The 15954-nt window shown below is 35.3% G+C and overlaps 1 protein-coding gene across 1 annotated transcript in view; it reads left to right on the forward strand.

Annotated features, from left to right (window-relative positions):
• The window catches only part of DCDC1 (doublecortin domain containing 1), a 486974-nt gene that overhangs the window by 44484 nt on the left and 426536 nt on the right, over positions 1-15954 (forward strand). Inside the window, 3 exon segments of the mRNA XM_058424526.1 lie at positions 10284-10553; positions 11800-11956; positions 12410-12572. Coding sequence (XP_058280509.1) covers positions 10284-10553; positions 11800-11956; positions 12410-12572 — 590 coding nt within the window.

Consider the following 15954-nt stretch of genomic DNA (forward strand, 5'->3'; position numbering starts at 1 on the left):
CATTGGCTTTAGACCATTGAAGATTTACTGACTGGAGCTGATCATAGGATACTTTCCATGGGCATATAAGGAAGATGAATTCTTAAAAATAACCGAGACTTTATCTAAGAAGAAATGGGGGAAATGACTTAGATAGATAATCAACATTACCTGGCATAACTCTTGGCTTCAGCTTTCTTTTATTTTATTTCTTAAATTGTGTTTGTTTCTTTTCAGTGGCATTTGGATACATTTTTGCATGCTGTCATAATTATCAAAGAATAATTCCTGCATATCAACCACTGGTTGAGTTCCTGTGGAAATGTAGCAGATGTAAAACAAGGATCTTACTCTTGCAGAGTGGGATCTGAAATCGTCTTAAATCACATGACTGATAACAAAGCAAACATGGCAATATGCAAAACAGGACATCAATTTATACAAAGGGCCTGGGAAAATGATTTGGAATAAGGATTAACTATGATCTGGCAGGATTAACTTCTCTTATGTGTCCTGTCATCCTGAACAGTTTTGGTGAGGCCTTTTCCATGACCCTAACCCCTGGAATTTTTCCCTTCAGTAACCAGGGCTTTTTCTTCAGAGCTAATCGTGATCAGTAATTGTAAATTTATATGTGTAACTATTTAATAGTTCTCTCTTTCACCTGACAATTAATGTTATTATGAAAGAGGTTCTAGAAAATGTAAGTTCTGAGTTGAGGTTAACATTTATTAAATATTTATTTTTTGAAGGGAGTACAGTAATAGGTATAGATTAGCTGAGTGAACACGATTGGTAAAAAGGTATGCAGATGGCCAGGCGCTGTGGCTCATGACTGTAATCCCAGCAATTTGGGAGGCCGAGGCGGGCGGATCATAAGATCAGGAGATCGAGACCATCCTGGCTAACACGGTGAAACCCCGTCTCTACTAAAATTACAAAAAATTAGCCGGGCGTTGCAGCATGCACCTGTAGTCTCAGCTACTTGGGAGGCTGAGGCAGGAGGATGGAGTGAACCCGGGAGGCGGAGCTTACAGTGAGCCAAGACTGCACCACTGTACTCCAGCCTGGGCGACAGAGCAAGACTCTGTCTCAAAAAAAAAAAAAAAAAAAAAGGTATGCAGATAGAAACTATGGAAGGCAATGTGGTGTAGTTATAGCTGACAGGTATTACAGGGGAGTAATGAGCAGCACCACTTGGTAGAAATTGTTGAATGTGAGACCAAGAAGTATGATTTTACTAGGAGTTTTCTTCAAATTGCTATAAAAGTCGCTAAGATTTACTTAATGCCATTAAGGAGAGGAAATGAGGAGAAAAATTGTTCTTGTCAAATCTGTAGTCATCTCCTTAATTCTTATGGTCTACTTACCTGTTTTTCTCTGTACTCCTTCCTAAGAATATTTTCTTATATTTTTAGACCTTAAAGATTACTTAGTTGTTGCTTTTTTTTTTTTTTATACTTTAGGTTTTAGGGTACATGTGCACAATGTGCAGGTTTGTTACATATGTATCCATGTGCCATGTTGTTTTGCTGCACCCATTAACTCGTCATTTAGCATTAGGTCTATCTCCTAAAGCTGTCCCTCCCCCCTTCCCCCACCCCACAACAGTCCCCGGAGTGTGATGTTCCCCTTCCTGTGTCCATGAGTTCTCACTGTTCAATTCCCACCTATGAGTGAGAACATGCGGTGTTTGGTTTTTTGTCCTTGTGATAGTTTACTGAGAATGATGTTTTCCAGTTTCATCCATGTTCCTACAAAGGACATGAACTCATAACTTTTTATGGCTGCATAGTATTCCATGGTGTATACACATTTTCTTAATCCAGTCTATCATTGTTGGACATTTGGGTTGGTTCCAACTTTTTCCTATTGTGAATAGTGCCACAGTAAACATACGTGTGCATGTGTCATATTATAACAGCATGATTTATAGTCCTTTGGGTATATACCCAGTAATGGGATGGCTGGTCAAATGGTATTTCTAGTTCTAGATCCCTGAGGAATCACGACACTGACTTCCACAATGGTTGAACTAGTTTACAGTCCCACCAACAGTGTAAAAGTGTTCCTATTTCTCCACATCCTCTCCAGCACCTGTTGTTTCCTGACTTTTTAATGATGGCCATTCTAACTGGTGTGAGATGGTATCTCATTGTGGTTTTGATTTGCATTTCTCTGATGGCCAGTGATGATGAACATTTTTTCATGTGTTTTTTGGCTGCATAAATGTCTTCTTTTGAAAAGTGTCTGTTCATGTCCTTCACAATTGCTTCAAAGAGAATAAAATACCTAGGAATCCAACTTACAAGGGGTGTGAAGGACCTCTTCAAGGAGAACTACAAACCACTGCTCAATGAAATAAAAGAGGATACAAACAAATGGAAGAACATTCCATGCTCATGGGTTGGAAGAATCAATATTGTGAAAATGGCCATACTGCCCAGGGTAATTTATAGATTCAATGCCATCCCCATCAAGCTACCAATGACTTTCTTCACAGAATTCGAAAAAACTACTTTAAAGTTCATATGGAACGAAAAAAGAGCCCGGATCGCCAAGTCAATCCTAACCCAAAAGAACAAAGCTAGAGGCATCATGCTACCTGACTTCAAACTATACTACAAGGCTACAGTAACCAAAACAGCATGGTACTGATACCACAACAGAGACATAGATCAATGGAACAGAACAGAGCCCTCGGAAATAATGCCACATATCTACAACTATCTGATCTTTGACAAACCTGACAAAAACAAGAAATGGGGAAAGGATTCCCTATTTAATAAATGGTGCTGGGAAAACTGGCTAGCCATATGTAGAAAGCTGAAACTGGATCCCTTCCTTACACCTTATACAAAAATTAATTCAAGATGGATTAAAGACTTAAATGTTAGACCTAAAACCATTAAAACCCTACAAGAAAACCTAGGCAATACCATTCAGGACATAGGCGTGGGCAAGGACTTCATGTCTAAAACACCAAAAGCAATGGTAACAGAAGCCAAAATTGACAAATGGGATCTAATTAAACTAAAGAGCTTCTGCACAGCAAAAGAAACTACCATCAGAGTGAACAGGCAACCTACAGAATGGGAGAAAATTTTTGCAACCTACTCATCTGACAAAGGGCTAATATCCAGAATCTACAATGAACTCAAACAAATTTACAAGAAAAAAACAAAGAACCCCATCAAAAAGTGGGCGAAGGACATGAATAGTTGTTGCTTTGTGAAGCAAAAATTGTAAACTAGATTTAATGAAAATCTCAGAGAGTAAGCATAATTAAATGCTACCCTGAAATATCGAGAGGGTTGTAAATTCCACAATGTGTAAGATCTTTAGGACCTGTAAATATAATGAGCTATCACCATCATGATTAAGTTTCATTATATGGCAAAAGAAAAGATTTTTGCAGATGTCATTAAGTGACATAATCAATTATCTTTAAGTTAATTAAAAAGGAGATTATTCTGGGTGTGCCTGACCTAATCAGATGAACTCTTAAATGATAGCAATCATAGACGGACAACTTAGAAAGCTAAGCTATTCCTGGCCTCAAAAAAGATGATAGTCAATGTAAGTTCTATAACAGTCAAGAACTGAATTCTGGCACCAACCTGAATGAGCTTGGAAGAGGACCCTGAGCATCAGATGAGACTGCAGCCCCAGCTGACACCTTGATTTCAGCTCTGTGAGATCCTGAACAGAGGATCCAGCTAAGCTTTGCCCAGACTCTGTACCTACCAAAATAGTGTGCTAATAAATAGATGTTATTTTAAGCCACTAATTTTGTGGTAGTTTGTTGTGCTTCAATAGATGTACAACTAATAATGGATGGAGAAGTAAGTGGTAGGTAGGTAGGTTAGATATATAAATAGATTTTTAAAGGAAGTATACTTGTGAAGTAATATGATTAATGTTCTTGTATTAATCCATTTTAGTGGAATTTAAACTTCAGGCTTAAAAAGAATGCTTCTATATCATGGCAAAAGATTAAATAATACAATGATAAACTGAAATATTTGACAGAAATTAAGGGCCAGCATTTTATATGATAGGAAATAACCAATGAGATATAGTAATTCTGGCTATCAAATGTTCCAGGGCAGGTATGGATGCACAGGGAGGAAGCACATTCCTTCATATGAGGTTGGCATAGAAATCATACTGAAAAAGGAACTACTTTGTCTGTTTATATGTGAGTTATTTACAGATGTAATGAAAAATTTGCAGTAGGGACATACGCACTTCCAGGACAAGATGATCAATCTGACGGAAATATTAAAAAGAAAATCTGTGTTATAAAATTAGCCCAGGTTCCAGAATGTTATAGAAAATCTCAACAGTAGGTGAGGAGAAGGTGAGGGTTTTGTTTTGTTTTGTTTTTTGTTTTTGTTTTTGTCTTTGGACAAAAGACCATTTTCTAGAACGATTGGTTTAGGAATTCACATGCAAAGGAACTATACCTTTTCATGGAGACTACATATGGGCCAATAAATAAAAATAACCACAGCACTAAATTAAATTTAGTATCAGTTGGGAAAGACAAAATTCAGCAAAACTATCATACAACTTACTGAATTTTAGAAAAGACAGGTGTATAGATCTTAATGCAGATCTTAAAAATGTAGATGTTAAAATAAATTATAATGTAAAATGTATATAATTAATAGTTCTCAAGAAGCACAGGAAGGACAGGATGCAAAACCTCAAGCTCGAGCAAGGAATATTTTGGAGCTGAGCTCCCTGCATGAAGCTAGGACCCCTGAAAGACAGATGCACCTATTTATGAAAATGGGAACAAAGATATTGTTCATCAGCCCTCGGAAGCAACAATAAACAGATATAATGTGTTTTAAGGTTTGTGCCTTGTCTGGAAAGTAATGAGTAAGTAATCATGTTAAACTTTAATAGGACAAGGAATTCATATTGCAATGGCTAGTATAACCAGTAAAAATAAAGTTAAACAAATGTATAATGTATAATATATAACCTAATAGAAGGGGAAATGAAATAATGGAAATTGTTTTTTAATCTAAACAAAGACAACAAAGAAGTAAAAAAGAGCATAGAACAGATACGTAAAACAGAAAACAAATAGCAAATGTATTAGGGTTCTCCAGAGAAACAGAACCAGTAGGTTTTAATATTTTATTTTATTTTTAAATTTATACTTTAAAAATAAGTATTCTATCTGACTTTAAATTTTTTTGTAATTTTTTTAGAGATGAGGTCTCGCTATGTTGCCCAGGCTGATCTTGAACTCCCTATTTCAGCAATACTCCCACCTCGGCCTCCCAAAGTGCTGGGATTACAGCCATAAGACACCATGTCCAGCCTATATACTGCATATTTTGTTTATATATTATATATGTATATAGGATAAGGTAGTGGCTCACCCGATTATGGGGGCTGCGAAGTCTCATGATTAGCCATCTACAAGCTGGAGACCCAGGAAAACCAGTGGTGTGGTTCAAAGGCCTGAGAGACAGAGGGCCACTGGTGTAGTTTCCAATCTGAGTCTGAAGGCCTGAGAACCAAGTGTGACCAGAACAGGGAAGATTAATGTCCCAGCTGAAGCAGTAAGGCAGAGGAAGCCAGATTCCAACCTTCTTTGCCTTTTTGGTCTAATCAAGCCCTCAACAGATTGAATGATGCCCACCTGCCCTGGGGAGGGCCATCTGCTTTACTTGGTCCACCAGTTCAAATGCTAATCTCTTCTGGAAACATCCTCACAGACACACCCAGAAATAATGTTTCCTCAGATATCTGGACATCCTGCTGCCTAGTCAAGTTGATACATAAAATTAACCATCACAGCAAGATTGTAGACATAAGTTCAAATACCATAAGCCCTTGGTTTACTCATCTGGAAAAGGGGAATAATAATATAGGGCTGTTGTGAGGATTAAATGATAAATATATATATAAAATGCTTAGAACAGTGTCTGACATAAATGCTATGTAGGCATTAGCTATTAGTATTGTTACTATCATTGTCAATATGGAGGGCATGATATATGATTTATATCTTGCCTAGCCTGGATGAGAGTCCCTATAATTGGGCAAGTAAGGGCCAAAAGCTGATGGAACTGTTGAAAGAAGACTCCTTGGGGCTCTACCCACAAGTTGAGCTGCTTCAGAGTTTCGGTGACTTAATAGGACAGGGTTGGAGAGGTGTCTCTTTTCATCATCCCTATACTAGACTCTTCTGGCCCCAAGCACTAGAGTCTTTGGGAACACTCTGAGGTAATACCTTGGCATGGATCTCATTGTTCTTGTGACTGGTCGTGGCGGCAGAGAGGCAGTGAGAGAAGAGAGTGGAAACAGCTGTGACTCTTACCAACGTATTTTTATAGGGACATAGGAGATACTTTCAGAAATTTATAATGTACCACTTCGAGGACTCTCAGAAATAAATGGGGAGGATTTTGAGGGAGTAATAAATTCCTGTATTATGATGATCAGGTTATCATGCTGGCAGTTGTTTGTGTTAAATTCTTCACCCTTGAGATTGGCATCTTTAGGATTGTCAAGGAGCACAATCCTTCCTTTTGATCCACATCTCTTTGGGCCAACATTGACATAGACTGTTGGGCCAGATGGTCCAGAGACTGGGCCTGCAATCATGGTACTGTGTTCTTATATTCCTCTGTGATTAGAAGTGAATGACTAATATTAAAATAATCAAAAGAATCAGAGCAGTGTTTCAGCAGTTACATTTAAACACTTCTGGCAGAAATTTAAATTGTATGATGTATTTTAGTGAATACTTTTAAAATCAATCAATATATAGTGTCTCTGCTCATCTTAGTGTACCAGACAGGCCATGCAAGTCCCCAGCCAATTATATTTTCCCTGTTTGGAAGGCACTGAGAGCCCATATTAACCTACCTCCTGTGTACCTCCATTGTGCATCCTGCTATCCTATCTCTAGCTGGGCCATTGATAGGTACTTTCCCATATGCAGGCTTGCCAGTAGCATGAGGTTGCCTCACATAAGAGTTCTACCCAACAGGGGTGTCCTATCCTGGGTAGTGATGGAATTAAACTCTTTGAGGAATTTGAATGTAAGTCGTATAGACAGAGACTGAAGAAAGTAATTTAGCATAGAAATGAGGAGACACATAGAGGAAGTTAGCAGAAGCCATGAGGAAAGAGGGGGAGGATAGAGGTAAATCAGGCAATAATGATGTATGAAGAAGAGGCAGGTAGACACAGAAGGAGATAGGAGGTGCTGAGTCAAAAAGCATGGAGTCTACTAGAATTAACTCACTAGTGTATCCTTGACAGCCACAAATGGCCTTCCAATTTTTGTGCCCTGCAGGACTGGTTTTATTTACTTTCATAACTTTCTATGTATCTTGATAATAAGCCTTGTCACCGGAAGCCTAAGTGTGCCTCTCTGTTTCTGGAAAGCTGAAGGAACTTAACACCCTTCATTCCAGCACCAATTTAGCAAACTGACTATGTGGGTTTAATTCCCATGTGGGACAAGTTGGCTTTGCAAGGGTATGTGATCATCCTCTCCAACACCAAACAAGCTATGAAACACCTGTCAATTGTTATAAGAAAGATGAGTTTGAGAGTGTGTAAGAACTACTGAGGCCGGGCGCGGTGTAATCTCAGCACTTTGGGAGGCCAAGGTGGCAGGATCATGAAGTCAGGAGATCGAGACCATCCTGGCTAACATGGTGAAACACCGTCTCTACTAAAAATACAAAAAAATCAGCCAGGCATGGTTGCACGCATCTGTAGTCTCAGCTACTCAGGAGGCTGAGGCAAAAGAATCGCTTGAACCTGGGAGGCAGGGGTTGCAGTCAGCTGAGATCGCGCCACTGCACTCCAGCCTGGGCAACAGAGCAATACTCCATCTCAAAAAAACAACAACAACAAAAAAACAACAACAACAACAACAAAAGAATTACAGAAAACCTGTCCTCAATGTTGTAAAACAAATCAAAGCTGAAGACTATTCATAGTGGACCAATAATATTAACTCTTTAACATGAAAAACTACCCCTTCTCCCACTTTCAGATATAAATTACTAGAGAAAACCAGGTAATAAATAAATATATAGTTGAACCATATATTTAAATTTAATTATTTTTACCATTCACTGGGTAAATCTATCATCTCTTGTCCTCACCCTATCAGGATCATGTGGAGTTGGGAAGAATTTGCATTCCCAAAAGAATGCAAGTGCTGTTACCAGAAGATGGGGAAGATGTGTGTGACAAACAAAAATGATAGACAGCCCATGCATAACTAGGTAGAAGAGGGCTATATCAATATAGTTGATAAAATATTATATTCCAGTAAAATCCATACAGAGCATAGAGCAACATGAATAATGGTTATAAAACAGTATTTAGTCAGAAGGCAATAGAATTGAGGATATAACATGATTAAAACTTTAGAATATGAAAAAATAAAAACCTTTTGCCTTGTGGTGGTAGAATAATGGATTATCATATTAAAATCATTAGTACATTTATAGGAATATTTCACACAAAAAAATACATTCGTTAAAAAAGACACCTTATTCTACTTTTAAGTAGGGAATTCCACTTTTTAAAAAAATATGGAAATCTGCTCTTCACATAACTATTTATTGGAAACTTGGAACTGTTTATGAAATCTGTGATTCTTTCCCCTGGCTGTTTACTGGTCTTCCCCCAGGTTGAAGAGCTTGGTGACCGTGTGAAGCTCCATTGCTATTGCTGCAGAAACACTGCCAATTTGAAATGACTGCTACCACATGCCATCACTCACTACCGTTATCAAAATCTGAGTGGCTTAGGTGGTCTGCAGGGAGGTCCCACCTTTGCCAGAGCTAGTCCAAATACCCTTTCAAGGCGCTGTTTGCCACACTTTTGAACCTGGTTATATCTTCAATGTGTAGGGAAGGCTGCTTCTCTCCCCAGTACTGTACTCAGTCCAGGGCAGACTTGGATAGAAACATGTGATAACAACAACAGCAGAATACAGCTGCTTGGATTCCAGAGGTGTAGTTCCCCTGGGTCCACTGTGTGAGCTCACACACACACACACACACAAGCATCTATTTTCCCTCTGACGTGTGACTACCATTCATTTTTTCAGAGGAAATAATTGACCATTTTACTCATTTGTGAGCATAAGAGGGCAGGCTGGAAGAAATAATTGTGATTATAATGACATTTGTGGATGTGAAAGATTTGGAGGAGGGGCAGTCCCTGCTGAGCTTTCAACACTGAACATATGTTAATTTATAATTGGGGGTGTGTTTAGGGGGGTTATATTATGCAATAACTATTGAGGAATGAGCAAATTGGAAAGAAGCAGCTTTGGTTTGTGCAAAGATAGTTCCAATTACGGTAATACATGGAACCTGACTATCCTCTATGCGTGATCACCACACAGATCAATATTTGCAAATATGTTGAAACTTATTTTATTTTATCATACCAGTATATTCTATACTTATTCATCTGCCCAACTTGGTGTCTACATAGATTAATATATTCTTCCAGGTCATGTGATCCCCTGTTCACACATCATAGTTCATCCAAATACTACTCTTCCAGCCTAAATACCAGTAGGGTGACCAACTGACCCAGTTTATCTGAGACTGAGGGAGTTCCTGGAATGTGTGACCCTCAGTGCCAAAACCAGGATAGTCCTGAACAAACCGAGATGAGTTAGTTAGGCTAATCTCAGGTCTGCTGTGAAGCCTTTACCCACTTTATTCCCACCCATTCTAAAATGGCCTTCAGTGAATTCTTTTCATCTTTAAGGTTAATACACACTCAGTTTCAGTTTATTTAACATATATTTTCTATTGGGGGATTGTTTGCAAGTTTCTTGAGGGTAGGACCAACATATTTTTAACAGCAGAGTGCTAAGTAAGTATTAGAAAATAAAGTGGATTTAAGAATTTAAAAATTATGCTTACATTGTTTTAAACATTATGCAAGCTTCCTTTTGGTTGAATTAAGTAAAGCAATGAAGCTTAATGGTTATGAATGTGGATTTTATTTCAGGATAGGCTTGGGTTCAAATTCCCACCCTGTCAGTTATTGATTATGTGACAGTGAGCAAGTTAATTAAGCTCACTGAGCCTCAATTTCTTAAATCTGTAAAATGGGAATAAAAATAATAACCACTTCCCAGGAATATTGTAGGCATTAAACAAAATAATGGTTAAGTGTGTAGTATTTTGGGTAGCACATAGCACACAACTCGTTATTATGTGGTATTTGTTAATAAATGATTACAAATCAATTAATTGTATTCTTCCATGCATTGTTTCTTCCAGAGAGTTTATGTCATCCCAGGCAAAAGCAGTTATTAAAACTACTGATGATTATTTGCAGTCTCAGTTTGGCCTCAACAGACTTGTGCATTCAGCAGCAATATCAGAAGGGTCAGGACTTCAAGATTGCTCCACACATCAAACAGCATCAGATCACAGCCATGATGAAATATCAGACCTAGATAGCTACAAATCAAACAGTAAAAACAATTCTTGTTTTATATCAGCATCCAAGAGAAACAGACCTGTCAGTGCTCCAGTGGGTCAACTGAGGTAATCAAAGCTGTTCTCTGTTCTTTTTAACCTATTTTTGAGGTTCTTTCCTTTGAGCAGAATTTATAATGTTTCAGTTGACTATCTCAGACATTAAAATGTAACACATCTCTAGGGTTTTGTTTTTGTTTTTGTTTTTTTCTTTGAAAGCACCAGAGTAGAATGTTGTTAATTACACTGTGGGAAATATGAGATACACTTCAACCTGGGTAATCAGAAACTCTGAAAAGAATATTTGAAGCAGAATCAGGCTAGGATCATGAAATATCTTTGCTCACACGAACTTATTTAAAAATAAAAATACTTTCTTTTGATATTTAACCAATAGTTTGAAACAGAATTGAATTGAATGAAATTATTATAAAACCATTTTGTAAATATGTTTTCACATCAAGATTGTTATCATAAACTATTAACACAAGAGTTCGTAGACAGAAGAAAATATTAGTAAAAACAAAAATCAAACCAAGAAACTAATACCCCACTATTTTCAAATGTTTGAATATGTGGATATGTTGTGTTTTTAATTTGTGTGACATTTTTATTTTAAAATATTTACTCTTCTTCTGTGGCATTACAAATTAACTTGGTTAGTTAGAGAATTATGAAGAAAATTTGACATGTAGTCAGTTTACCACATACTTTTGCTGAGAAAAATCATAAAGATCAAAATTAGTTTTGCCCGAAGACAAAACTTAGAAATCTTCACTTTTACCACTTCCAAATAGTTTGAAATGAGAGCAATACAATTAACTTTGGAATCAAAATTTTAAAATCAAATATTTTTGAATTTTAAATCATTTTTTAAAAAATTAAAGAACTTTGATAAACATGGAAACTTGGATAGAATCTTATCCATTTGCTGTTTCATGATATTAAGACCATATTACTATTTTTTGCTATCAGAACATATCTCATATATATAATTTTTAGTTGCATATAATATATTTTTTTAAGAGGACTGTTGTGTTTTATAAGTAAAGTGATAAAAAATCATTTATTCTGATATATATATGTTTTATATGAGCAGTTTTGGCAAACACTGTGTTTTAAATTTTTTTGAATATTTAAATAGAGTTACTCTGTAACAACAATCTTATCCTATAAAAAGTTTTGTTAGGTATACTTATATACATAGGAACAATCTTTGGTGCTTATATCTGTTTAAAAAAATCCAGGATAATATTTATTTAAAAGTTTTTACTAATTAACATGCATCAATTTTTCTGTTTTTCTTTTTCTTCAGGGTTGCAGAGTTCTCTTCTTTAAAATTTCAGTCAGCCCGGAATTGGCAGAACTTGTCTCAAAGACACAAACTTCAACCAAGAGTGATTAAAGTAACAGCTTACAAAAATGGATATTCAACAGTCTTTGCCAGAGTTACTGTACCAACCATCACCTTGGTAACTAGTGTTCCAAAGTTTTCTGTGCTTTATTTTTTTTTTCCCTTACTCTCTTTATAATATAAAAAATGAGAAAATTATTGTTAATATTTTCTTTTTAAGAATCTGAATCTACAGATTGCTTATATATATGTAGATTTCATAGGAATTTCACTCCTTTCCTTTTTTAAAATATTCAATATATAAATAGTGTATTTAAACAGATGCAATGGCATTATACCTTGTAGAGTTATTAAAATGACAGATCATTTAAATATTAAAATTAGTCAATAATTAGATATGCTTCATGCTGTGACTTACCTTTTATTTCTATATTTTCAACTGCTAGAAAATAACTATTGGCAAGTGACTCAATTGGGTTTCTATTTTGATCATTAAAACCTTTTGTTTTGAGGGAAATATATTACTTTCTTTATTGTAAATCACTTTGACTTACCTCTTGCTTTCTTCTAGCTGCTGGGAGAGTGCACAGAAAAGCTGAATCTGAACATGGCCGCAAGACGAGTGTTCTTGGCAGACGGCAAGGAAGCCCTCGAACCTGAAGATGTACCCCATGAAGCCGATGTTTATGTTTCAACGGGAGAGCCCTTTTTAAATCCATTCAAAAAAATTAAAGGTAAAAAAGATTTAAAAAATACCCTTACCCCACACGTACTGAATTGCTTAAGGGGTGCAATTAAAAAATGATTTTCATCCTGTCTTTTTTGCATGGTTTAACGAAACTAATGTTTACGCATTTACAGCTCAGTAAGAGGATAATGTGCTTAATGAAAGAAAAATCCACTGACAGCCACGTTTATTGCCCTTCATTAGCATTGGTGCTTAATTTAATATAGATCTGAATAGACATTAGGGAGCCTGCAGGAGGTTAAATGGTGAAAATATAATAAATTAAATCAGAGATTATTGAATTTACTGTTTAGTTTCTGTGACACTCAACAGACATAATTCATTAGACATTCTCTCAGAAAATAGTTCAAAGTTTCAAGTATCATTTATTCATTTACACTCTTGGTCTTTTTTCAGATAGTATCAACATAATTATGAAAATGTGGCCAGTAATGAACATACATTTCTTACATACATATAATTCTCCTAATAACATATTTCATAAGAAATGTTTCAGCTTGATTATTTTTTAACCTTAAAATGTATAATATAATCCTACACATATTTTCAATTAAGGTTTTCCAAAAAGTTCATTTCTTCCAACATTTCAGAAATGTGGAGATTTTCTAAAATTTAAAAAAATAACATTTTTCTTTCTTCAGTGGAAAAGAATACATTTTAAGAGAGAAATAAAAGCACTACTATCTAAGAATATTCTTCCAAGCATGTCGTACCCAGAGTTTGGTATCAAGTGCTATGTATGATAATCGGATTTAAATAACATGAGGAATAAGGACTTTGCCATAAAAATTCAGTGTGTCTAACTGCTGTACTTTCCTATGCTTTTTATACTTTATTAGAAGTAATTTTTTTCTGCAACTTCTATAAAGCTAGTGAATCAAAGGCAAGTCTAGGCAGTAATTGCATAAGTAGAAGAAAAGTAATTCTGGAGTTCATTACAGATGAGGTGATGAAAATCTCCTTTCTGTTAATGTTATTGTATAAAGTTGTACTAGGATTTGTCTCTTATATAATACTTGATCTTCAGGAAATAAGCAATTTCTTGAATTTGACAGAAAATTTAAGAAAATTTCGTTATTGTAATGAAACTTGTTGCTATAATGCTCATTGAAAATTACCTATGTGATAGTGTAGACTCATATATTTTTCACATTTTGCTTTAAGTTTAAAATATAGCTGGCTGTCTTAATTTTATATTCATTGAATCATTTGCTTATATAAAAACATGAGTCTTAGTGGGCAAATACTTTTCTATGACTTTAAAAAATTCAGATATATTTGTAATGATTGCTTCATTAAGATCCTTGATTATTGTTATTAATAAGAAATGCTTGCCTTTCATATGAATAATGGTATTGTAGAAGAGACATATAAAAATTATTTACAGCTAAGCTAAGAAGAAAATCTCCTGGACATGTATGCCTAAAATAATAATGTCACACACATGACTGAGCTTGGTGGATGATTTTTAAATGTACTAACTAATTTCCTCCTACTTTTTGTTTTCTCTTTTATCCTTTTCAAAAGCCAAGTCCAGAACAAAAAACTTCTCTGCTTTGTCTGCATATCTTTGGCTGTGTTTCACTGTGACATGCACTGCTGTTCTTTTAGCACCAAAATGTTGGCACACATTCCTGAAAATTTCACACCATCTCTTGCTGGATCAGCAAGCTTAACCCACCAAAATCTGGTGTTGTGCAATGGTTTTTGACTGATAATCAATCTTTATGCTGCTCGACAGTTGTTGCTGGGACACGGAGTAGAGCAGGTGGCAGATGTGCCTTGTCTTTTGAGAAAAGAAATTGTAGGTGAGCTTGGACACAGACTAGCATATCACATGTCCATTAAAAAGAGTTAGGATAAGTATAATGGGGAAAAGCCATTCATCTAAGTTAAGCTTATAGATAAGCTTAAACAATGATATTTGGTTTCTTTCAGAATGTTAAGAATATAAATGTAAACATATATACATTTATATATGAAAGATAATATCTAACTTTATATGTATTTTAAATATATATGTAAATATATCACTTATATGTAATGTATCACTCACATATTCACATACACTTTTTCAAACCACCAAAATCAGCCTGAAGATTACCTTTCTGTCATCTGTTTTATAGATAAATCGAGCCACAAGTGTACCATTAAAATAAAAACATGTGTGAATAACTTTGAAAGTGGTAGGTAAACTTAAAGAGACATGATCAGAAGCTGGACAATTGAACATGCTAAAGGTAAATAGGGGAAAACAGTTGGCAGAATTGAGTGTTAATGATGTATCTTTCTAAATGAGTGTAAATATTTTATATACAATTGATAACTGGTAATTATTTTAATTTACAGACTTTTATTCATTCAACAAACATTTATTGAGAGTCTATATATGCTAGATACTAGGCCAGGTCAGAGAAAGATAAAAGCTGTGGCTCCTAGTCTGATTTCTTTTTTATCATTATTCTTTCATCTCTAATTTAAGTTCAATTTAATGCAATTAAATCAAAATTTAAATCAACACATTTTTATTGAGTACCTACTATGTGTGCCCCAGCATAGGGATAGAAGTCCTGGCCTTTAAGGAACTTAAACTGAGTAGATAAGTTATAAATCCTTCAAACTGAGAATACTATTTTACAACATAAATCAAATGGTTCTTATTTTATTTCTGACATTGGAAGGCCAAACAAGTCAGTATATATTTTGGCAATTATATATCCATACTTCATTAGTTTTCTTTATTCATTGGAAAAGCAATGTAGATAGAGAAAATTGCCTAAGAACGATTTCCAGATTTACTAAGACAGAAAAATCCTACAGAACATCTCTGATATTTTAACTATTTTACTACGCCTTTTGAGCATCACTGTTGACAACCAGTGGCATTGGATCTAATAGAAAGCCAGAGAGCTATTCATCACATACCTTGAAACACAAAGCTTTCATACGGAGGTCAGGCCAAGGTCAAGACTGACATGCAGCATTCCTTGTTGAAATGCAGTATTAGAATAATTCTTATATTTTAAAGTTGAATATTTAATCATAAATATTAATCGTGTATGGAAAAGATCAGGAAAATAGAAATATTTTATATAAATACTGTTGATAATGTTGTCTTATTAGGTATTATACTTCTGGCATTTAAAGTTTCTGACATTTATTAATAATTCATTGAAATTATGAATATGTAGTTAATGAATTGTTTGAAAAGGCATATTGAGTTTTCTGATTCATGGCCATGTGGTTTAGGTTTTATTCACAGTTTCCTAAATCTTCTGCTTAATTGTGACACAGTGAAAATTCTTGGATCAGATCCATGGGGTTTATAAGAGTTCAGTTCCTTTATAACTGCTAGGAGCTGTATGTAA

Source organism: Hylobates moloch, unplaced genomic scaffold (genome assembly GCF_009828535.3).
Source record: "Hylobates moloch isolate HMO894 unplaced genomic scaffold, HMol_V3 SCAFFOLD_11, whole genome shotgun sequence".
NCBI classification, from domain to species: Eukaryota; Metazoa; Chordata; class Mammalia; order Primates; family Hylobatidae; genus Hylobates; species Hylobates moloch.